At 34.5% G+C, this 25,754-nt stretch overlaps 1 protein-coding gene across 1 annotated transcript in view; it reads right to left on the bottom strand.

Annotated features, from left to right (window-relative positions):
* LOC127792965 (ABC transporter C family member 2-like) overlaps nucleotides 1-23,504 on the bottom strand; it is a 50,859-nt gene extending 27,355 nt beyond the window's left edge. The window contains 16 exon segments of the mRNA XM_052323668.1: nucleotides 1,757-1,850; nucleotides 1,945-2,051; nucleotides 4,754-4,888; nucleotides 5,031-5,138; nucleotides 5,460-5,534; nucleotides 9,294-9,359; nucleotides 12,069-12,125; nucleotides 15,365-15,389; nucleotides 15,546-15,626; nucleotides 15,742-15,856; nucleotides 16,441-16,597; nucleotides 17,613-17,652; nucleotides 21,151-21,329; nucleotides 21,848-22,316; nucleotides 22,413-22,436; nucleotides 23,418-23,504. Coding sequence (XP_052179628.1) covers nucleotides 1,757-1,850; nucleotides 1,945-2,051; nucleotides 4,754-4,888; nucleotides 5,031-5,138; nucleotides 5,460-5,534; nucleotides 9,294-9,359; nucleotides 12,069-12,125; nucleotides 15,365-15,389; nucleotides 15,546-15,626; nucleotides 15,742-15,856; nucleotides 16,441-16,597; nucleotides 17,613-17,652; nucleotides 21,151-21,329; nucleotides 21,848-22,180 — 1,572 coding nt within the window. The 5' untranslated portion in view covers nucleotides 22,181-22,316; nucleotides 22,413-22,436; nucleotides 23,418-23,504.
* Between the last annotated feature and the right edge of the window lie 2,250 nt (nucleotides 23,505-25,754).

Raw genomic sequence — 25,754 nt, 5'->3', positions numbered from 1 at the left:
CTATGTTAAATTTCTTACCACGAACTCATTAAGCCATCAAGGAGAGGGACAGGCAATTTTACTCTCAACAAATGTAAAGTAAATATCTTTTAGGATGGGTGGAGAAGAAGAAAACCAGTGCATATGAGAAAATTTGTATGCATTCCCATTAGACCCCTCTTCTGCTCTACCAGAACTAACATTGTATATGACCCCTAGAAAGCACCAAGGCAGTAGCTGCTTCCTGAATTAACTTGGCAATACTAACCCCAAGAGAGCACCCAGGAAGCCACTGTTTTGTGTCTTGTGTAGTGAAACCCCAAGAGAGCACCCAGGAAGCCACTGTTTTGTGTCTTGTGTAGTGAAACCCATAGCAGAAGGAAAAAGCTCTGTTCACTTCCAAAGCTCTAAATAGTGAAAAACTGTCCAAACAGCATTTACCAGCCTCCTCATATCTTTCTTCCCAGGAAATCAGAATTTTCCTACCCGACTCCATCACAATATTACCTACACCTTCTCAACCCACGGGAGAAGAGAGCTCACCTTTTCCCTCCTCCACAGAATAGATCTCCGCACAGCAACAACCAAAAGCTGCATTAAAACCTCCCAAGCCAATAGTAGACAGTGAGGCTTACATAACAGAACTTCGCAGCAGTCCAAGGTAACGGTCCATAGACCTGTTTAACAGTGGTAGCGGCTGTTCTGAATAACAAAAAATCTAGGTCAGAAGACCCAGGAAGCAGTGCTGCTGAAGCAGTTAAATGTTTGGGCTTGAAATTATTCCTGGCCCACCTGCTCTGGTTTCGCAGAGAGGGTCCACTGGAGTTCAAGTGATCCAATGTAAAAGAAGGGAACCCAAAATATGGCCTGAACTGCAGCTAATCAATCATGCTGCCAGCAGTCAGCCATCCACAGTTGAATTCATAGCAGACCCCGTTCACTGATACAGCCTGCACCAACACTTTGGAAACTGTGACCTGTCCCTTTACCCTCCCCAACCAACTGAACATCCACTCGCCTGTCCAATTTGTTTAATTCATGCTGTGTCTCCTTCTCTGGCACCAAATATTTTCTTCTGCAAACAGATGGACTCATCTTGGAATTCAAAGGTCAACCAGTACTCTACAGGCAAAAGGGGGATCCTAACTACTGGGGGGTAAAAAGGAAAAATAAAAGGGGACTGAAAACAACAATCACCAGGCTGTGTCATGTGTAGGCATATTTGTCAATGCAAACAAACATGCACGTGTATCTACACATGCAGATAGGGAGGTAAGGAAGAAGGGAGAAATGGCGCAACATGTTGAATTTTACACAAGGTCAAATGATAACATTATTATTTCAGCCAAAGTATGCCCCAGGAACCTAATCAGTTAGTAAATTTATTTGCTCTATCTAAGTCATAAGTTGTGGACTGGTTATGTAGAAGAAACTGATTGGATTCTTTTGCTGAAAACAGCATCAGAAGCAACAAAATGTTTGCTGACAGAAAGAATGCAAGCCAAAGCCGTAGTCCTTGAAACAGAAGGACCAGGAATCTGGATCAATAAGTGTATCATTTGCATGCAGGCAGCAGGCATTCCTCATTGTAGTTATACTAAAATGAGTTGCCCATTGGAAATTGCATCTCACTGTTAATTACACCTCCAAAAAATATTACATATCATTGTACAATATTCATATAAATAATCCTTCTAAATAAGAATGGATTGAAATGTAACACATTATACTTCTTCACTAAGACAAATATGAGAGACTTAAATGAGTTCAGAAGTACCGCGCCAAGTAACTGAGCTTTCCAAAACCATCCCAACTCATCAGTCCGAACAGTTTGAACTTTGGATAGGAAACTATTCTCCCATGCATAACATCTGCGGCAATCATTGAACAGGGTCAATATAATTATTACAATATCATAAAAGTTGCATAAGCCAGGAAACACGCATTCTTAAAAATGAACCATACTTCACAGTTTCCATGGCTGCCAAAATTTCATTCATGAGGCCAATTCTCTTGTCTGTGCGTTGCAATCCTTCCCTAGATAATTTTTGCATTTTGCTTATCACAAGTGTCTGCCCCAGAAGATAGAATCCAAAAGTTACATACATCCTCATTTTCAAAACATTAGACAATCTCATGGATCAAACATCAGGTAAAAATCTTGAAGTTACAAAAGCATCTCCATACATAGGAAAAATGAATAAAAAGAATACACAGTCACATCAAACTGAAATAGGCACTACTTCAATTAAGAATCCATAATGAGAACTAGAGAAAGAGAGAGCTGTGCACTCATATTTGCTTCGTGTTGGAATCCACTCAATTATATCCAAATTGGAAGAAGGAAACAAGACTATTCAGAGCAAGACAGCAACCTCACAAAATAAACCTGACATGTACATTACTTAGAACATATTTGATAGATTACATAATTAATAAGTTAAAAGGGTAAGTGAACACAGAGTTATGTGTAACAGGTTTCTTCTTTTATGGGTCGTTTGGTATTTGGATTAAATAGTAACGGGACAAAATAATAATATCCCACATTTGGTAAAGGAGGTATAACTTGGAGTTATACCCATCCCATGTTTGGTATGTCAAAATATGAATGAGCTATTACTGTGAATTAATTACCAAATGACCAATTTGCCCATAATATATTATAATTATAAAAAATATATATTTTAAAATTACATAAAATATATTTTGATTACAAAAAAATATATATCTAAATATTTTTAATAAAAATATTATATATATAAATATTAAAAAATATAAAAATATAATTATAATAATTTTGTATTGATTCAACAGCCCACCAATTTGCTGGGATGTTGATGAACCCAGCAGTTGCTGGGTTTATCTGGAAGAAGAAAAATCAGAAGAATAAAAATAAGAAAGAGATGGTGGCGGATGAGATGTTCGCAGGTAGATTTGGCCAGCCACCATGAAAGAAGAGATGGGATGAAGACAATGAATGGAGAGAGGAGAGAAGATGATTGTAAGAGGGGTAAAATCATCCAATTAATTTATCCCACCTTTGTGGGATTATTTTGTACAGGGATTAGTTAATTCAATGCTTGTCAGATGGTATTACCACCTTGTAATCTGCCTACCAAACAGCCCGTTAGAGGTTTAGGATTCTAGAGGAAAGGGGGGAAAACACAAAGATGTTAGAGAAAGGAAAATAACATTCCAGGCATACCAAACACCAAAAAAATACCTAATTTATCACACCATACGCACATCTTAGAAGGACAAAGTAAACTACTTCTAAAGGCATTTAAATCAGCCTTATAGAAACCACAAACAACCAATCTCAGGTTTGCTTCAGATTCCAGGCTTCTTGGATTTCTTCTTAGGAACCATAACAACTCTCTTTTTTTTCTCCACTTAACTTTACAGGGGAGGCTTTAGGAGGAATGACTCAACCAGAGGGACTTCTCCACCTTGTGGCAGGTTTACTAGACAAAGCAAGGTGAATTTTCTAGAAAGGAAAGCAATCATGAGTTGCCTCCAAGCTCATTTGGTGGCAATTCATGATTGTTTTCCTTTATTACCATCGGCCAAACTGGTCTAAGCTTCTTTATGAAAAGGAGCTCAGTGGCATTCATCCTTTCCTTTCTTAAATACCACAGTTTCAAAGACAAAGAACTTAATCTGCCAAACACATTAATAGATACATATCTGTTTCTCTTAAGAGATCCATCAATGACAAAAGGGGCATAACCTATCTCAATTTCATTTACTCCAACTCCAGAAAGAAAATTGCTTATGATTAACACGACCTCAGGTTTAGTCTCAGGGTGCAGATATATGTTTTTGTCGAATTCTTCAAATTGTCATGTCCAAGGAAACCTGCAAGATTTCATATTCTTCAACTAATTTGATATAAAATGGTGTTTACATGCTAGCACATAACTTTCTAGGAACAGAATAAAAGTTGCAAATAGTTTCAAAGAAACTCCTTAAACATATTAGCGTGGTTAAACTCCATAACCAATTAGCGTGGTTAGAAACATCTCATATCATATCCTACTTTGCCAACTGTCCAAATGGGTACTACACAAATTTAGAGTCAACAGATGTGGACTAGACATAATATGCGGTCAAAAAAACAGTAATACAACTACATGATCTTGGGAACATCTATCTCCAAGTATTGTCACAAAAATTGTGTAGCTTTATTAACATTAACTATAGTTTATTAAATCTGTGTCTTCAGTTGTTAAAAGAGGTTAATGCAGTCACAGCATATTTAAAAATGAGTCCAAGGCATTAATGACATTATAGTTTATTATCACAGATAAGCGACAGCAAAAAGGTCAAAAAAATGCCCTGTTCATCAGATTCATTGCTTCCTGATAAATACTTGAGAGCTTCACTGCTTTGTTCCAATTTCCTTTTTTTACTCCATACTTTTCCAAGGGCTAAATCAGAACATTACCAAAATAACAGTAGTTTCATTGCTTGATTAGGAAAAAAGGTCATCCGTTGCCAAAAAATGATTAAAAATAACGCACAACATTAACATAGAAGAAAGAGACTCAGATTTAACAGTGACATGCTAGAAGGGGCCCAAACAATGAAAAGAACAGTAAGAAGAAGAAGAAGAAAGACATCATTATATCTGATAGCAATTCTCTTCATGATCCTTGTGAATTAGATCAGATTCATCCACAAGCTGTAAAACAGAATAACATAGAAACCAAAGAAAATTGTGTGGGTGGAGGGGAGGCTTGAGTGATAAAGAGAGAGAGGGTAACCGATTTACCTGTATGGGGATCAGAAGACCTAGCATTAGTGCCCCAAGAAGTGAAGCAACACCTAACTGCTGGTAAAGTAGAACCATAGCAACAACAATTCGAAAAGGAGCTGACCACAAAGTGTGAAGTGATTGGCATATTTGCTGTTCATAAAAGAAAAGAAAAGAAACATGTATTAAGATTAAGAATAATGCTGACAAAGGAGCTTTCATCCATACATAGACAAATTGAAGCATCAACATAAAGCACATTATAAAGTTTTCATAGTGATAGCAATAAACATGCCTGGAGTGATTCAGAATCAGTTGTCATCAAGTTGGTTATTTTTCCAGATGGAAACTTTTTACGACTCTCATGGGTTAACCTTAAAGATTTGCGGAACACAGCAGCAACCTACAAACAACATGTTCAAGTATGCGTCAACACTAACAATGTTGCTACATTTCTGTCATCCTGAAGCTCAGTAAAGTTTCAAAACGAAAAAGAAAAAATAAAAACGATGTCTGTCATGTGTAGCAAGACATAGAACTTCTTTATGCACCTGATCAAAGCTACTAATAGCATTCAACAAAATCCAAAAATTGAGTGAAAGATGGATCTACAATGTTAAAAGCCAACTAAACAAAATAGACAATGAGAACAGGGAATAATACCAGAACAATTTAGCAGAAGGTTAATTGAAAAAAAAAAAAAGTAAAAGTAAAAGAATTTTACCAGAGTTGATCGTAAGCGGTAACCAACCCGCATGACATTCTGAAAATATTGAGCTTCACATAACACTCCAAGTACCTGAACCAAAGTTACAAAGATCAGAAACAAAGAACATCAAACACAACACTGGGACATTAAATGCTCCATGATCAACAAACTAGTGCAGTGATTAAGTTCAGTTATAAAAGTTATATAGAATGAGAAAATGTCACTTAAGTAAACAATTATCCTCTTTGTAAACCAGTACAGCTAATAATAATGGGAATAAAACAACATCAAAAAGTAGGACAAAATAACCTTCTACCAAACTTTTTGTTACTTCTGACAGATGTTATGATTCAATGAAATAGGTGGAAAGGGTTTGGTTAAAGTAATCCCTTGCATTATCTAACCTAAATTGTTTGATTTGTTCCCCCAAATTGATTGTGGATCATAGAAAAGAAATTGGGAAGAATATCACTCACATCAAATTTAGATTTAAGAAGAAAGACCCATGTAACCCTTGTGCAATCATTAATAAACGAAACAAACTAACGTGCCCGAGAAACATTTGGAATGGGTGATGGACCCCAAATATCACTATGAATAAATTCAAAAGGAGTACGACATATGTTATGACTAGAAGGAAAAACCTCATGTTTGTGTTTGGCAAATTCACAGACATCACAATAAAATTGTCTAATATCTAGGTTTTTAAACAAAGAAAAAAATAGGATTTTAAGAGTGGAAAAAGCAAAATGTCCCAACCTATAATGATGCAGCCAAATAGTGTCCTTGGGGGTATATACGATTCTGAAAGGTATGTTAAGGACTAGTTCCACCTCCCAACTGGTACTTTTTTAGATTTCTCAAGATAGTATAAGTCATCTCGTCCCTTATCATGTCCAATCATCAATCTCAAGTCTTTGTCCTAAAACAAACAGCAAGAAGGGAGAAAAATCACTTTGCAATTGACATCATAGGATAGTTTGGATATGGAGAGAAGGTTAGTGGACAGTTTAGGCACATGGACATTTTTTTCCTATCCTAGCTATTGTGATCAAAGAACCATCAGCTGTAGCAATTTCCCGATTGCTAGAACAGGGTGAGTATGAGTAAACAACCGGGAGGAAAGAGTCACATGGTTAGTGGTTCCGAAGTCAATAATCCATAAGTCTTTACGGGATGTATCAAAGGCATTTAAAGCATGGGACATTGAAGGTTTACTTGATTGTATCAATGAGCAGGCACTAGAAGAGGATGGTTTGTCAAGAGTACTTAGGAAGTACCGCAACTTTTCAATCTCCTCCTCGTTGAATTCCTTTGATTTGTGAAACTGTTCTTCCCTGATGCGGTCACCAATCAAGACCCGACCCAAGGCCAACCCGACCAAACTTGAACAGTATCACCGGAATAGTAGCGCCAAAACAATATTTTAATACTTCTTAAGTTTTAGAATTCTACTTGATTTAGGATTCTACTTCATGTTTGATTAGGGTTTTATTTTTATTAAGATTATAGTTAAATTTTATTCAGAATTTATTTCTATTAAGATTCTAGTTTACTTTTACTTAGTATTTATTTCTAGGATTTTAGTTGAATTTTAATTACAAATATTAGATGGATTTGAATTAGCCAAACACTATAAATATATCTAGAAGTTTGGGGTTGTAATCAAATTTTTCTCAATCAAATTTCAGCAACCTATTTGAGTTTTCTTAGCAAAACAGTCTTGTTTTTTGTGTTTTCTTGAAAGCCAAGCTTCGACCATCGAAGTTTGTTCTTTCAAGTGTTTATTTTGGTATGTTTTTTTTACACACGCGCTACACGCTGCATCATTCCCCTTGTGGGGTTGTCACCATATCGACTTGCCCCTGACTTCGATGTTGCTGGTGTCCACCTCTATTTCCCCATTCTTTGCTCTCGGTGGTTTCCTCCAACACATCTCCCTAGTATGCCTTAGTTTCTTACAAAAAATACACCACATATTCTCACGGTTGTCACTACCCTTTGATTTGAGACCTGTTTTTTCATTTTCTCCAACCAGTTAGTCCTTCTTAAACCCACAACTTGCTCCATTTGCTACCAATGCTGAGGCCTCAACTGGTTTTGCATCCAACATGACACCCCGCCTGCTTTCCTCAGCTAAAATAATCGAAATTACTTCATTAAGGTGAAGGTAAGTCATCTTTGCCTAGGATTCGAATCCTCACCTGATCATTCTCTACGTTGAGGCCTACAAGAAAATCATAGGTGCGATCTTTGTCTATGAAAGCTTTCAAGGTGGTTGCATCATCATTGTTCTTCATCTCAATTACCCAGTAGCAATCCATCTCTTGCCAAAGTCCCTTTAGGAAATTAGCATACTCAATGACATTTGTGTTTCCTTGCTTCGCTACAACTATTTTGGTCTTCAATTGATAGATACGGACTGCATCTTTTACCTTCAAGTAGGTTTGTTGGATAGACTCTCAAACCTCCTTTGTTGTTGATAAAAACATGCAAGTGTCACTGATTTCAAGTGCCATGGAACTCAACAACCATGCGATGATCATGGAATCTTCTTCATCCCATGCTCCATAGGCTGGATCTTCGTTCTTTGGTCCGGTCCCTATAATATGGCTAATCTTCCCTTTTAAATTGGTTTGAATCAACTGGGACAATCTAAGATAATTTCTCCCATCCAACCGATAGGCAACATTAATTTGTTGCAGTTCTCCCGACGGATGAAACAACACAGGCACCGGTGTTTCCCTTATGTCATGGGAACTAACTTCATCAGTGGTGGCCTACATCTCTGGTTAATGGGTAGCGCTAAGAAAAGGAGAAATAAAGTACTATCGCAGCAATGAAGGTTGCTGCTAGTGATGACTGTAGTAGCAAGGATGGTTGGGAAACAATGAAGGCTGCTGGTGGTAGGCTGTCGGTAGTAGCAGAAGGGCAGTTGGTGATGAAGGCTCGAAAAAGAGTCCTGGGGTTTCTTTGGTTTTGATATCATGAGGAAAAATATGGCAATAATTCTCATTGAACTGGTAGGTACATATATACACATAGGATGCCTACCTAACTATGAAAACAAATCTCCTAATTTGGTAGTCTCCTATTTACAGTAACATAGATATAATCACATCCTAATTATAGGTTTTAAATCTATAGAATATTGACCAATCACATATATAATCAAAACCTTGATTCACAACATTTTGTAGAAAACAAAGTTTCCATTTCTGTGAAAAACTTTTCCTAAAAAAGGGCTATCTTCCACAACTAAAAGCCACTTAAAGTTTTATTTACTTTAGAATTTTGTTTCTTGATCTTTTTTCTATTCCTAGTTAGATTATAACCTCTCTTACATGCATGTAGAAGATAAATGCACAGATTACTTACATTTAAAGACTTTGAGATTATACAGAATTTATTTTCTTCTCTCTCTCTCTCTCTCTCTCAGTTCCAATCTTCTTTTATCTTTTTCTTTGATCTTTCACCATAAAAAGCTTATGACAACATACTTACTGTAGAAGAGCCTAAAGTTCCTTACTAAATACCCTCTTGTGCAACCAAGGGGCAATTGTCCTTTTGCATTACTGAAAATAACTTCAGAAGTTGCCCTCTATGGCATCTAATGTTACAGTTGCCACAGGTGGACAAAATATGTTGTATGGTTAATTCCAGTTACTAGATAGTAATCAAACATCATCCCAAAATGGATTGGAACATCTATATTGGCGCCATGTCTCATCAATATTTCCCTCCAACAAAGGTAAGCAGAAAGTACTAGCTGTATAGCTTCAGCTATCACTCCTAATGCACATGACACCAAGCAATAGCAAGAAACAAACAGAGGGATTCAAGTCATACCACTCCAACAAAAATTGAGAAGGCATAGATATAACCAATCCAAGCTGGATCTCTACGCTGCATAGACTGCAAACATCACAAAACACTACAAGTGTTAGAGTTCCCTACAAGAAAGGAGGGAAGCTTTATAACAATTGTTTCAGCAGCTCTCACTAACATTCCCATTTTATATATTCAATATCAAGAAATAACTCCCAAAGTGGTTTTACTATTTCACAGTTATGCAAGTAGTATCTACTTATGCACTCATATTATCATACTATATTATTTTCACATGTTACCCCAGAGAGAACAAGAGGAAAGTAGAAAACAAAACTTAATGAGTTTTGGACTATTTAAAGAACTATAGTTTTGATTTTTCTATTCTTCATTCTCTTAAACAAATTTCTGATAGTTGTATGATTTAACTAATTAACAACTAGAAAATTGATATGATACAAAACAATCTATATGTTTCATGAAGATGTCTTATAACTCTTAATGTATAATTTGATCTTGTTTTTTTTCTGTTATCTTAAAATTTGTTATTACTAATAAAGAACTAGGTTTAATAATGCTTTGGTAGTAAAAAAACCATGCATCAGTAATATAGAAAGATGATATAATAACATAGCAATGGTGTGAAAAGATAGTATGTGCAGATTTTGGGTGAGTTCCTATTTCTTATATTTACCAGAATTTTAAGTTGAATGCTCTTTGTCTTGATATGTAGAATTGAAAAAAAACGAAAATAGTTATGTAGAAATTTGTTTATATAGGTCATCATTACCAGAGATCGGCCATTCTAAAGCCAATTAGGAAGTTTGGAAGTTTGTAGAAAGGCAGTGAATACCTTTTATGGGAGAACTGAGTTCCCCAATTAATCTAAACTTGTTGAAGTCTAACTTTGTTTTGAGAATTGAACAATTTTTTAAGATGTGCTGTACATACCAGTCACCTAAACTGCTTTCCCTGGTCCAGCTGGGGTGATATTAATATTGTTCAAAACTCAAGTGTCCAAACAGGGGTGACATGAATATGCTTGGTATTTCTTCTTTCCAACTGGGGTGATATTAATAGGATCAATATTCATGTCCAGCTTGGGGTAGCACAAATCCTAGCATGCTTGTTTAAGCAGCAATGAGAATAATGTTTACTACTTTGATGTCGAGTTTTAGTTTTAATTCGAAATTCATAATGTGTGGCAAGAAATTTAGTTCATTTTTAATGTTTGCATTATCCTTAACTTTCAATTATTGTAATTGTTAATTTTGAAATTGTCACTTGTATAACTGTTGTAGCCATATGCAATCATTATTAAACCCCAAGAAAAGTTACAGGACTACTCATAGAGTTACTAATTCATGTGAATTATATATTTTAAATAACTTGACACCAGGTGCAGCAATAGAGGTTACTAATCAGGTTGTTGGCTGTGGTATTTTGCTTCTTTGTGAGTTGTTTGCCATATGGAATATTTTGCATTTTCAGCAAATTACTATTTGGTTTATAAAAAATAGCTGTTAGCCTCATTAGATTACTGGATTGGAAATAATAGTTACAGAAATGTACTAATTTATCTACAAATTTTTAGTACTTCCACTATAAAGTTTCCAAACGAAGGATCACAACTTTATTAAAAGAATTCCTTTCTGCATTCTGTTAACTGTGTCTATCACCAGAGATGGTGAGGCCTAACTTCAATTCCCTCGTCTTAAAACAGATTTAATCAGAAAATCATTCTACTATTTTGATTTCCTTTTCTTTTTCTTAGGTGGGAGGGGCAGGGGATCAAAACGTAGACACTTGAGTTATTGGTTAAAAAAATTTTCAATGAGTCCCAGCCTCAGTTTAAATAAAAAATGCTGAGAATTGTCCAATTTATAAAACGTATATAAGAATAGGGGCATCGAAACATAAGTACTTTAACTGGAGAGTGATGACACAGCAACAACACACAAATATGTAATCCGAACTTAAAGAGTTTTGAAGAAAATTAAAGAGTAATGCTATTCATCTCCAGTAGAGATGAACAGCGATATGACAGCCCATGTGGAAGTGTTAGACTGGGGAAGATGAAAGAGCATCCAACAGATTTTATTTTTCATATCTTTTAAATAGGTGTGTAATGTCAACTAAACATTTCAACATGGGTTACCATATCACCATTGTTCATCTCTACTGGAGATGAATAGCATTACTCATAATTCAATGACATTTGCCAGTAGCACTCCCTAGACAAATCGTATAGTTTTCACAGAGCTTTCTGCAGTCATAATCTAGAATTTTTTATATCAATTCATTTCTTCATGACTAATTTGCATTTTCTAATTTTCTCCATAACTCCAAATCCATGCAAGAAGGGAAGATCAGACGATCAGAAATCAAATTTCAGCCCCATGATGTTGCTTCCCATTAATGATACTAAATTGCGAACAAAGGATAACTTCAATTTTGTTTTAACTCATGTCTATTTGACAAATGTTTGTTCAGTCGTATTTTTCTTTGAACAAAAATTACCTTATCACATTAAATTTCATTGCAGGAAAGACAAAAACATGTTGAAAAAAGTTAAAAGAAAAGGAAAAGGAAAAAAAGCTTACCTGAGTCCCAATATCAAAACTTTTATCAGCTTCTATCAAATGGTTACAAAGACAGCATTTATGATAGTTCATCCATTGTTTTCTTCTTTAGCTAATATTGTTCAATAGCACATAACTAACATTCAAATGATCTAACTGTAAAAGTGAGCCACTAATATTGAAATAGTGACGAACTGTGGTAAAAATAACTAACCTGTAGAAGTTGGTTCAATATAAGAGGGCCGACAAACTGGGAGGCATCATTAAAAATCTACGGACCATGCAGAAAGGAAATGTTATGAACATATAGAGCAAACTAAAAAACAATAATATATGAAAAAAAAAATCTAATGGTAATTTAAACATGCAAATGCCAACTCCAAACAAGAGTTTGTCTGAACAGAATTGAATTAGGTTGTGGCTTGATTCATTATGGGATAAGCTAATTGACATAGGGTGAGACGAAAATAGGAATGCCATCCCCATCCTTGAACCCAAACACCCAAACTCAACTCTAAACTCAAACCAAATTCAACCTACCAAAGGGGAAAATTAGGGTCGCAAATGAGCCAACCCGTTCGTTAGCGGCTTGATTTTCGGCTCGATAAAATCTCATTCAAGTTCGTTTGTTAAGGTAAACAAGCCGAGCTTGAACCTAACTTTGAAGCTCGATTTGTAAACAAGCCGAGGTTGAGCTCAGTAAAACTTAGCACATTAGCTCACAAGCTAGCTCGATTAAAGGCTCGCGAGCAGGCTCGATTAGAATTTCGTGATTAGCTCGTGAAAAAGCATTGTTTATAAATACATTAATAAATGTATTCATGATTTTATATATATTATTTTATGATTAAATAATATATATTAGATATATATTTTATAAACATATTATTTAAACATAAATACATATACATACATATATCATCATTCATCATAATTTATTAAATTTTTAGTTTGGGGGCCTCCAAGAAACCCCATCATTCATCATTATTCATTAGTTATTAAATTTTTAGTAGGGGTGCGGTCTCCAAGAAACCCCACTCTTCTTGGCCATTGCTCTCTCTCCTCTCCCCTCCCCTTCGGTTGTTCCTTCTTCTTCTCTAGAGCAGCCAACAAGCAAGGACGACAGACTGACGGCTATTCCTTCCTCTTCTTTACCTGTTTTATTCCTTCTTCTCCCCTTCTGACACTACAAGGATGACTGACGACTTCTCCTCCTTCACTGGTCACTGGTTGTGACCGACCCTGTTGTCCATCTTCTCCAACTAACCGGCGTGCGACGACCTCCGTGCTTGCGACCACCTACCCTTGCCAAGCTTCCTGATGATCCGAGCTCAAGCCCATGCACTTACTCACCGAGCCAAACCTAAGCTCAACAAATCTCGACTCTGTTCTGCTCAATTGCAACACTAGAGAAAATCAACCCCAACCCCATCCCACGGGGAACTCATTTCCCGAATTACCTAACCAAACCAGCCCACCTCACCAAACAGATCCCAACCTTACCCAAACATTTGATCAGAATCAAAATAATATTAAAATATGAAGAAATTGCAACATATAAATTAATATTAAAACATTTAACAAAAATTAAATTGCAAAAGTTAAAGTTTAAAATCAAAATAATATTTTTAATGTATTTTTACCCTTTACAACTTATATATGAGTTAAAATATAAATAATAATTTAAATATTAATATATATATATACTGGTTCAGCTTTAGGTTTGGATTTGGGTACAGGGTAGGGAGTATTATCCCCACCCCTACCCCAAACATCATCTTTGCACTTCAAGTCTTCCCCAAACCCAAATTGACTAGGGAAACCCCGCTTTGACTAAAGTGGGTATAAATCGCCATCACTAGATGAAAAGACAACAAAAACAAGTGTCATTATGACAAAAATCAATGTAGGATCAAAGCTAGAACAATAATTTAATATTTAGGGTTTAAGAAAATGTTTAGTTGGAATAATAATGTCACCTACAAAGTGTCTTAAAAGACTATTTATATGGAGTTATCGCAACCAATACCTATCATATATCCTATCACTTGATCACAAAGAAACACTTCTAATCTTAAACATCCATCTAAATTAAAAAAGTCATGTGACTAATTATTAAAGCTAATAGTATAAATACTAACAATAAGTTAAACAAAAACAATACTTATAACTCACATCATACCAAAGAATCTCCCACCAAATTATTCTTGGTCTTCTACCACCTCATTTGCTAAATAACTGTTCCATCCATCCACCCTACTCAAAAGAGACTTTATTGGTCTTCTTCATACATGATCAAACTATCTTAATCATATTTCACATATTTTATCTTCAATAAGAGACACTCTAACCTTATAACAGATAAGCTCATTTCTAATTTTATCCTTTCTTGTATAGTCACACATCCATCATAATATTCTCATCTCCATTACACTCGTATTTTGCACATGTTAGCGCTTTACTGCCTAACAATTTTGTGTCATGCAACAAAATTGGTCTTATAGTAATTTTATAAAATTTTCCTTTTAGATTTAGCGTTACTGTTACGTAAAACTTCGGGTGTGTTTTTCCATTTTAACTATCTTACCTTGAGTCTAAGGTAATATCCTTGTTAATCTCCCTATCTTTTTAGATGATTGATCCAAGATATCCAAAGTGATATTTTCTTGGGTTGAAAAGAACTTCAAAATTTACCTTAACATCATCCATATTTCGTATTTTTACTAAATTTACATTCCACATATTCAGTTTTTAAAATAAAAATAAAAATACTAATAAATCAAAAAAAAATATTCCCCTACATCATTGGTGCTCTTGAATCAATAAGTTTCATCAGAAAATGAGAGAAACAAAGCTTTCATAACATCCTTTTTTTTTTTTTTTTTAAAGAAGGAAGGAAAATTTATTGAGAGGAAAGGGGATGAGAAAAAAGTAGATAGTACATATAATAAGGTATCCTCTAAAGGGGATACACTGCTTTCATCGATAATATGAAAATATCATTTTAAGAATATGGAAAAAAGTTCAGCATAACCAAAATTAAGATCTGATATTTCTTAGATTTTGAGTTATGGTTTCACAACAGCTAGATGGAATATTACACATAAATCACAAGCTTGCATAGCCTACACTATTGGTTACAGTTTCATATTTGTCCCAAATGCATTATTACCATACTAACAACAAAAGCATCAGCGTAATAATTTCATAAGCTTTTCTACAAAATCAACTACTGAGGTTGCTAAGTCCATCAGATGGTGTATATTTTGAAAAGGACCAAAAAAACAAGAAAAGAAGCAGGGAGAAAGCAAGCGAAAGTCCCTCAGGTAGAACAAGATCCATAAATATTATATGAAAACCATGTTTACCTAATGCAGTTTGCGAATTTAGGCTGAAAATATGGATCCAAATGAGCATAACATGGATAAATGCAACTAAGATAAATAAACTGTAAGAATTCCATAAAAACCACATGCATGCAAATATTCTACTCTAAATCAGACTCATTACCTTAAAGAAGCCCCCCAACCAAAACCTATAAGAATCAGATGAAAGAAATTATTAAGACCTGTTGTATATGTAGTAATAATGAAACTTATGCCCGCAAACACAAGAACAAGAAAAATTATTTAACTGAATAAACAACAGGATCTGCAATCAAAATAATTCTTAATGATGCATCACTCCACACCTTCCTCCCAGGCTACGATTTAGCGCTCTTAAAAGCCATGGTCGAGGTCTATGAGATTCCTCAGCCCAACATTGCTGGAACCTAAAGAATCAAAAAGAAACATCAAATAAATTTTGCCATGAAAGACACACAAAAGAAATTAATATAAGACACTCAACCAAAAAAAATAAAGAAATTAAAATAAACAAGGACAAACTTGCTGTTAAGCGTTTCAGTCCGGTCCCATGTGTCCAGCTTCCAAACATCCTTCTCTGTCAGAGGCCTTTTAAAGCCAAGGTGCATAAGTTGATTCATCCATCCAAAAGTAATTTCTACAGAAGAAACCAGGAACCAGAATATTAGTTTAAGTCAAGCAGTTCAAATAGTCACTACACTATAAATGTGGCCCCAAACACAAAAAGAAAGTTGAGCAGTGCTGTTGGAAGGACCTTAAACACAAAAACAATGCTTCTACAGTAACTGACAAACCTATGAAGGTGAAATAGAAAGGTCTGGAGATGATAGTCAAGATAATTCAAAAAAAGGAATCAAGACAAAGAATTTAATTTTCAAATCAAACAAGGGCCAGATCACCTTAACCAAGCCCAACTGAGATGATAGACAATCCATAGGATATCTCGATGTAAGCTTAAAATTTCAAGATTAAAAAATTTGAATTCAATTGCTACTCTTTATCCCCATGGAGGAAAGGGCATTTTTTGTAGACTTATTATTCAAATGCATTCTACTAATTCTACACACAGACAGTAAAGCCAAAGAAAATGGAAAAAAGAGAACAGTTCAAACAATTCCCCTCTTTCACAACCCATCCAATTGCCACTCATGTCTGAGGATCAACCAGCCCAAAGAATTCCAGAATAGCTAGCATTAAGGATGCAAATAATCAAGAACGTACTTGAAAATATATTGACATGCCTCTCAGGACAAATTTGCTCTCCATCAGGAAGTTCTTCATATTCAGTGCCATCAACAGACTCAGTCCGCAGAGGAGTGTAGCCTGGATAAGGATCAAAGTTGGGAAAGTGCACCAGCAAGAGTACTCCAAACAAAACCTATACCACATACAACCATATATTAAAATTGATCAACTGTTGTGACCTCAAAATTAAATAGCCGCATCTATATTCTGATCCACAAAATATTCGTGCTTATTTTCTCCGGACTCCTGTATTCCGTACTGGGCTAGTATTTAGACATCTTAGAGAGCAAACATCAAAATGAACATAAAATTTAGGTCTTCCACCAGTCACGGTTATTATTGTTATCAGACACTAGACAACAGTAAGTTGAAAAATAGGAGCATAAAAAAAATGATGTTCTTATCAGGTTTAAAGTCCAGCACTTCCCGACACTACAGCCTACTGAAGTCCACAATAGTTGTAGAACTAAAACTGATCAACTTTCCATCCAAGCAAGATGTGGTACTACAACACATGTAGAAAATATTTAGGAGAAAGAAAAAACTCTTCCTTTTCATGCATCTAGGATGTATATATACATATGAGTACAAGACATCTACCTCCTATAGAAATCTACTCTATTTACAAGATATCTAAGTTATTTAAAATACAAACTAGCTATCTCTAAATTTCAGGAATACAATTTAAACTAAATTATATAAACTGAATTATCTTCTTTTCCCTCTATCTCTAACTTCCCTAGAATTTCGGACCCTCATCTTTGCAATATTCTCGGCCTGTTGGCCTCCCGATCTCTTATTTCCACAACACACAACATCATAAGATTTACATTATACAGTAATCAAAGTTTGATTTCCATTAATCTAACCAAGGGTGTCCGATGGAGCCTATAAATATTTGTCTTATTGGCATCCAATGAAGCATTTACAACCTCAGGCTTGCTGGTCCTCAGCTATCAATTGCATCTCCTAGGGGCTAGATAAAAGCAAGCCAAGCTTTGAGTTACCTACTATGAGCCTTAGCCCCAATGCTGAAGTAACAGACAGTCTTACACAGAAGATAAACATGGAAAATAATAATAAAAACAAAAAAAAGACATCATATAACCAACATTTAAGAAAAAGAAAGTGAAAGAGGAGTATCATACCTGGACGGAGACCTCACTGATGTACAGAAACAGACTAGATCTGCATGAAGAACTACAACTTCAGATTTATATTAAAACCACATCTAGAAACAAATACATGACAATTTGACCTCTGGTCAAATTTTGAGAACAAAGGTAATCAAAATACAAGTTACCATGGCTCAGTCTCACATAGATAACATGTTAGAAAGTCTTGGGCATACTACTCATCCTAAGAACCCAAGACATTTATTTCAGCTAGCACGTCAGTGTGAGAACATGTGGTCTTATATGTGATATCTAAATCTAAATCCACTATTGTGTGGATGCAGATCATGGTAGTATATTTTGGACCGACAACATGTCAAAATCATGGTGATGTACGATTTGTGGCCTTGTGGAAAACACAATAGGGGCTAAATAGGACAAGTTTGTGATGACCCATCCCTATGATGGAAGTATAATAAGGAGGTCTTACATATACTACTTGTTAAGAGCCCAAAATTTCTGCTACCAGTTTTGGGCGCAGCACTTAGACAAAATATTCAAGATAAGGTGATTTCCAGGTTTTAAAACTAGTAAGTTATTTGACAGGGGTATATCATTGCAGAATAACAAAATTCTCATATTTTTGAAGTAACATAAAAAAACTTATAGAACTTAAACAAAGCCCTATCAAATAGTTTTAGGACTATCTAAACAGTATTTATTTCTATTTATCTTTTTAATCAAAACAATATATTAAGAACAAATAATAAATTAAGTTTATTAAAAATGTGAGATAATGAGCTTAAAAATATGGATTGAGTAGAGATATTACCTTTTTACTTTGATACAATAGATGCATTCATTTCATATATTACGATTGGGACAATTTTTCTCCATTCCTACTATTGCATGAATCTCACAATCATTTCCGTAATTAACTATTTAAACATCTTATTTATCAGCATCTATTTTTTGTTGACTGAACATTATTGTTGTTCTTGTTATAGGATAAAAAATAATAAAATAAACTTTGTGAGAAGGATCTCATAAAATTTATAAACAACTAGACCCTTGCTTACAATTAATATCTTAATTATAACTATTTCTGATCATTCATCAAAATTTATTTCATTCTAATATACATATACATTTATGCAATAACGAGCCTTACTAGTTGTTGAGAGTAAAAATGATAATATAAAAGATAAGTTAACTATCTATCTAATAGTTTAAGCTTTTAGATGAGATGGTGGTTAACAATTTAACATGGTATCATAGCAAGCAAAAAGTCCTGAGTTCAAACCTCACCAATTATCCCATATTTAAATTGTTGCACATGTTTGGACTAGTTATGCAATGAAGCCAAGCCATACATGAGGGGGCGTGTTAAGAGTAAAAATGATACTATAAAAGATAAAGTTAACCCTCTATCTAACCGCTTAAGCTTTTAGATGAGATGATGATTAATAATTTAACACTAGTAATGGTAAGGTTGCTCCAATGTGACTAAAAGGTCACAGGTATGAGTTGTGGAAACAACCTCTTTGCCTAAAAAAAAAAAAAAATCAAAGGAAATGTATACAAAATTACAAATAAAACCCTCCCCAACTATCGCAAAATGAGGAGCCTTGAGCAATGGAATGCCCTTTTATCATATACATTTATGCTTGATAAGATTAATTTTGTTTGGTATAACTTGCAATTTTCTATCAATACTACTTTTAATTTGATTATGTGTGCCCTCACCTAAGGGGTTCATAAGACTTAAAATGCATTCAATTATTTGATTATTGAGTTTGAATGAACATTTATCACCACCTATTGGGAGTCAAGCTGGTGATTGTTGTTGTTGTTCTTGGTTTGCATGAACATTTATATAGTCTTTAATTTTGTTTTCCAACATTATGATGGGGCGATCCAATATTTTGTGGTCAATTCCTCATGTTTACAAAACATTTTTACGAATCATTTCATTTTTAAGCTGACCAAAGCAACTCTTGAAAGCAACATATTTTATTTCACTTAACAAAAAAAACAAAAAGAAAGCAACATATTGATCTCTCTCTACCACCCCACCCCCAAAATATCTACAATATTCTTTACTCACATGTTCCTTCTAAGGGATTCTATGCCAATAAGACCCTTTTCTTCTATCTACCTAGAAAAGGAGTCAGACATAATTTCCAATCATAAGCTCCACTTGGTTAGTAGAGATCCAAATCTCAAAAGCTCTATGTGGTGTGGTTAAATTTTGAATGAAAAAAATTCTAAAGTGCATTTTGATCCATGGAGAAAAAGTTAAGGAGTACAAAGGAATGAAATGAGAAAGAACGCTAAAAAAAAGAAATGAGAAAGAAATCAGAGAACAGTGCAAGGAGCTTCCAGCACTAGGGGCGCCCTTTTTAACACTACATATATTTGGTTTTCGACCTACTCAACTGGAAACCTTTGAATTCTACAGTGTTCTTCCATAATTCAAACTTAATAATCAAGCCTTCTTTTGTCTCATCTACAAAAACAATATCCTCTACAAACAACATATACCAAGACCCCTCTTCTTAGGCAACCAAGAAGAAGTGGTCCATGAACTCTAAAGAAAAGCAAACAAAAGATCTAACACTAGACCTAATATCAACCATAGAACTCCAAAAATAGATAGAGAGATGCCAATCCTCCTAAGCGACCAAGAAGAGTGGTCCGTGCACTGGCTGCACACCTTATATGCATAACAATGGGGCACCACAATTTTCCTCCTCCTATACGAACTATGAGAGATGGGAATAAAGCCAAGATATTTTCTCCAAAAAAAGCAAGCCAATGTGGGAGAACCTTTATTGCTTGTCCCCTAGTCACAAGGAGATACCATGGAACAAATGTATAGAAATGATCCCTTTTAATAACACCAAGCGCAATTGTTCTCGCACTTCATGGCAACTTGCAAGGACTAGGCATTGGAGAAGCCGAAAGAACAAGAAAGGTTTACCATTCAATTTCCAATATCTATCAAACATAGCTTATCTCCATAAACATTGCAATGTTCCAATTTGTATAGGTAGACATGTACTTACACAAAATGCACAAGTAGATCACACAGCGGTTACAATGGCAAAAGTACCAAATTCCTCATATCAAGAGTGTTAAAATATATCAGGATGGCCATTTTCTAATGGTTGATACTTTATTCCCACCAACCAGTAGGTTTTCAGATCATCCATTACCATAATTCACCAGTGCATATTGACTCTAACAAAAAATTCAAGTAAGAAGTAACAGAAAGCATAGCCTCTGAACATTGAAAGATGTATATGCATCTATCCATGTGTGACATCGACAAGAAAAAAGATGAAGCTAACACTTATGAGATAGCTAGGCATGGGGATGTAAATGGGTCCAAATTAACCCCATTTACAAGTAAAATAAGTATAAAAAAGGGTATAGGTATAACCCTTATTTGAAAATTTATTAAAACAAGTATGTAAATGGGGTTAATTGAGGACCCATTTACATCCCTAGCCAGGCAGACAGTTACCAACCTTTTCAAAAAGTATCAAGAAACTAGAGAAAGACTAACCTACTGTAGAACTCCTTCACTGAAAGAATGAGACTGAGCATCACAGTGCTCCCCACCAGTGCAAAAATGACCGCAAATCTGACATACCACCGCAACTCACGGATGTAGACCTTTGTTTCTACACCAAGCATGACCAGCATAGAGCACCAGGAGAAAGCCTGAATGATGAGGGAAACCACCTGCCAAAAAGCCATAATAAATTCTGTGTCAGAGATAATAGGTAGCTCGACAAGCTACACGATGGACAATTCTCATGTGGCCTCAATTATCTAAAGAATTTAAATATTTCTTGCATATGTACTTCAAAATGTAAGACTCTTTGTCAACATAAACTGATAAATATATAAACAAATATAACCCCATTACTTTCCAGCACTAATTAGATAGTGAACATGACAAGTCAATGTGACCAAATAACACAGTTACATATAAGGTAGCAGTTAGCTGTCAAAATTTTGAAGAATAAGAGTAGAAAGGGTGAAACAGAAAAGTTGTTATCTCCTATAAACTACAAAAGAAGAATATGTCATTCTCACATAAACACAACCAAAATTTTGGGTAACTTGGTTAATAAATACCACATTCAAATCACAATTATCTTTTCTTTTTTTTTTTGTAGGATTTTAATAAGCCTGGAACAGGAAAGGGTTAAGCAACAAAAGAGCTCACACAGAAGATGCAGAAGATGAAAACCCACCTCAAATGGAGCAAGGCCAATCTGCCCATCAAGATTCAACACTGATATGCCCACAACTAATCTGAATAGAGGTTCCGCAGTACAATATACAGCCAACAAAGCCAGCATGTAGTTGTAATAATTGGACCTCAAACGGAATCTCTGGACCCGTAGATCTTTCTTGGTCCTCCATACACGATATAAGCAAAGAACCATAAGAACCAGATTAGAGATAGAAACCACCATTGAGTCCGTTGCACAAGGTGTATAAGCTCCAAACTCATTTTCCACTGCTTTTGCCCATGCCCCATTTTCCTCAGGCCGACAATACCAAACCAGTGGCTTGAAAGCCATACTCAGTAATGTCTCTACAGGTGTATCCACTTACACTATAAATACATTACACACTAAACCATCTGGCCACTTTAGCTTAACAGACTTGTAGTTCAAAACTGATATGAGTCAACTGCATTAATTGTGAAGAGTTTCCCTGCAAAGAGATTAAACATTGTACCACGTTTAGAGAGCATATGAATTGGAAACCTTCTATAGCTCCCCTGAAAAGAGATGAAGTAGTTGTATCAACCTTAGAGAGCATAGGAACTGAAAGCTGCAATAGCAAATGGATTAATTAAACAAAGGCCAACGTTAAGTTTGTGTCAAGAGAAAATATATCTGAAAAATGTTAATTTATTCTGGGAAATAAATTTAATTGGTGATTGAAGCAACTAAAATTATTAAGGTGACATAAGAAACATATTTAAATTTCCCCAAAGACTATATACTCTTGATTAAGTTAATTAGGGGTTTAACACTCTTTCTATGTCGGCTTAAAATGAGAGTTTATCAGGGGAAACAATATTCAAGGTAAATAGACGACATGCAAACAGTTTTTTCTAAGTAAAAATAATAACATCTCCAGGATAATTTCCACTAAAGAAATTTAAGAGGTAAAAGAATAAATTCTTTCTCCTTCTAAGAGTTGATGAGAATTTGCTGTACAACTATCACTACAACAAATCCCGGACACAATTTAGGGAAAAACTAAAAAGATGTAGCCAGATTCTAAAAAACGACCAGTCGTGACAATCTAATAAGACAACACAGACCTTGAATGCATAAACAAGTAGGAAATCATTTCTGTGGCTTCAGCCAACCTGAGAGTTGACTTCTGTCTTCCGTTCATTCTTTCTTTCCTTTTATGACTGAATTTTATGAAACACGCAAAGATGCATTTCTGGTTTCAAATGCGAAGGTGAATCGAAAATTATCAGATGTCTATGCTTCAAAACGAAGCTTTTCTACATCACACACTATCAGAAACCAAAAGAAGATTGAAACTCAAACCTTCAACATAGAAAAGTAGCTAGTACCTAAAATCATAGCCGGCTATTACTGAACGTGACTGAGCAAAATGACCAATACTCACGGAAAATTAGTGACTGTGAACTCTATTACACACAAAGACGCGTACAGAAAGACAGATGTGAATACTTTCTCGGATCAACAGAAAAATCAGAAATCTGTGAGAAAAGGGAGGCAGATTCTCAGAGAAATCTGGTTTGAGAGAAAAGTAGGGATAGTATTTCACCTGATTACGCCAACCGAGTGAAGCCTTTTGTGGAATAGAAAGTGCTTGGATCAGGTATGATCCGAGGATGACGAATAATTCACGCGGAGACCCCTTATTATGCTTTGTTCGCACTTAAGACCTGCAAAACTAAAAAATTATGTAAATAAACACCCCCCCACCCCCCTCCCGGTTAACACGTGGCAAATTTAAAAATTGAAATAATCCTCCAACTTTATTTCTTTTAATCAGAATACAAACTTAATATATGATTTCCACTATTTGTATGAACAAATTTTTAAAATAAATAAATATAATGTGGCTAAATGGGTAAATAATATGATTAGAGTTGTCAAATGAGTCGGGTAGCCTGGCCTATTTGATTAGTCCGTCTCTTAGTCAAACCCACCTAACTTGATACTGTAGCAAACGGGACAGTCTGACCCGACCCCAAGAATACGGATCGTGTTGGGCCAAAGCTTTGTGGCCTGCAACTCGACCCGACAAATCTTTTCCTTATTGCAAGTTCTCAAATGTTTTGTTTGTAAGTTTATGGCCCGTCCTGTCTAAGCCCGTTTATTAAAGGCTATAAAGTCTTGTTGGACTCCCATTTCCCATTACCTAACTCAGTCTGTCTCTTTTGTATGTCAAATTTGGTCTGACCGAGTCTGTACTTTTCAACTCTAAATACGATTACAATATAATTCTTTATTTGAGTTAGATAAGAAATATATTAAAATTAATTCTTCCATTATGTCACTCGTGACAATTTGATTGTGAATCTTACCAATAATGCTTTTGTCCTGAAACGTGGTACGCGAGGAATTTCAACCATTGATATTCATATTTTAATGAAAAAAACATAATCTTTCAATACTAATAATAATAGTATAAAATTTCATTTTTACACATTGACCATTTAATTATAATGTTGGTCAAAACTGTCCAAATGACGCATTAACTTTGAATTTAATTATATAAAATAGATGTTTTATTATTAATTTTAGTTAAATGTTTTTCTTTTTAAAAAAATAAAAGATATAAATTTGTTTATCTAACAAGTGTACCCGTGCATTTGTCACTCTTAATAGGTGTAATTACATTTTTTTTTTATCTATTTCACCTATCATTTTGGTCTAGCATATTAAATAAAAAAATATTATTTTTTTCATATGCATGATATTTTCGATAAAAAACGTAATTATAAATAATATATACAGGTCTAAGTTATTTAATCATCTTTAAAAAATATAATTTATATTTATTTTAACTTATGTATTTTGAAATTTTTTCTCAAATAAATCAAAAGATATTGTGATTATCAATAAAATATTATGTTACTCATGTTAGACAACATAATATTTGCCCAACGTGAACAAACAAATTGAGAAAGTAGCATGGGCCTCGTCTTCTCCCCTATATGCTCGTGTTAGGCAAACTCAACGCGTGCAACTGAATAAATCTCTTATGATTATATTTATTAATAAAATATAATTATATCTCTTAATTATAACTATATTTTTTAAGAAATGAATAATATATTAATAATTAAGATCTAAATGTAATAATATATTATCCCAACTTATTGATGTTTATATCATTATAACGCAATCCAAGTATTTCATCATCAAATACAATGAGTTAAGTGCAGGGATGGGAAGCAAGTGATAAATGAATGAAGAGAAGAATATGTTAGTTTTGACTGGCATAAATCATTGACTAGTAGCAATGGGTCTTCTTCATCATGAGTGAATAGTCAATCATTGGTAGCTAGAAGCTTCTTATTAAATGAGGAAGCAATTAAAGCCCAAAAAAGGAGGTATATCACTAAGATTTAACTTGATTTTGAAGAATTACCTAAAAACACTAAATACCAAACTATTGTGGTCCAAATGAGAAAGAAATAACAAGGAATGAAGCTTCAAGAATGAGTTACATAAGTGGATGGAAGCAGCATGTAAAGCCTGTTCCATTTCTATAGCGTTAATTTGCAATTTTGGCATTTTAAAAAGTTCTTTATGCATGGTTTATTCCCATTCTCAATCCAGAATGCTACGAGTAAATACTTTTTAAAATATTTTATTATAAAAGTCGAGTTTATTATAAAAGTTAAACTTACACAATTAGTGATACATACATTATTTTTAATCTATTTTTTTATAATTATTTAATTATCTATAATAGTCGTTAACTTAACCCCATTCGAGTACTTTGCCTTCAGTCATTTCAAGAGGGCCAGAATTTATTCTTAAGTATAGTATATGACAGAGGTTTATTTTTATTTATTGTTTTTACAAAGTTATGCCTCTTTATTTTTTATTATCAAATTGAAGAACCTAGTTCATTTCATTCAAACAC

Source organism: Diospyros lotus, unplaced genomic scaffold, assembly GCF_014633365.1.
Source record: "Diospyros lotus cultivar Yz01 unplaced genomic scaffold, ASM1463336v1 superscaf1, whole genome shotgun sequence".
In the NCBI taxonomy this organism is placed as follows: domain Eukaryota; kingdom Viridiplantae; phylum Streptophyta; class Magnoliopsida; order Ericales; family Ebenaceae; genus Diospyros; species Diospyros lotus.
Note: the sequence above shows the minus strand (reverse complement) of the source record. Positions and strands in the feature narration are given on the sequence as shown.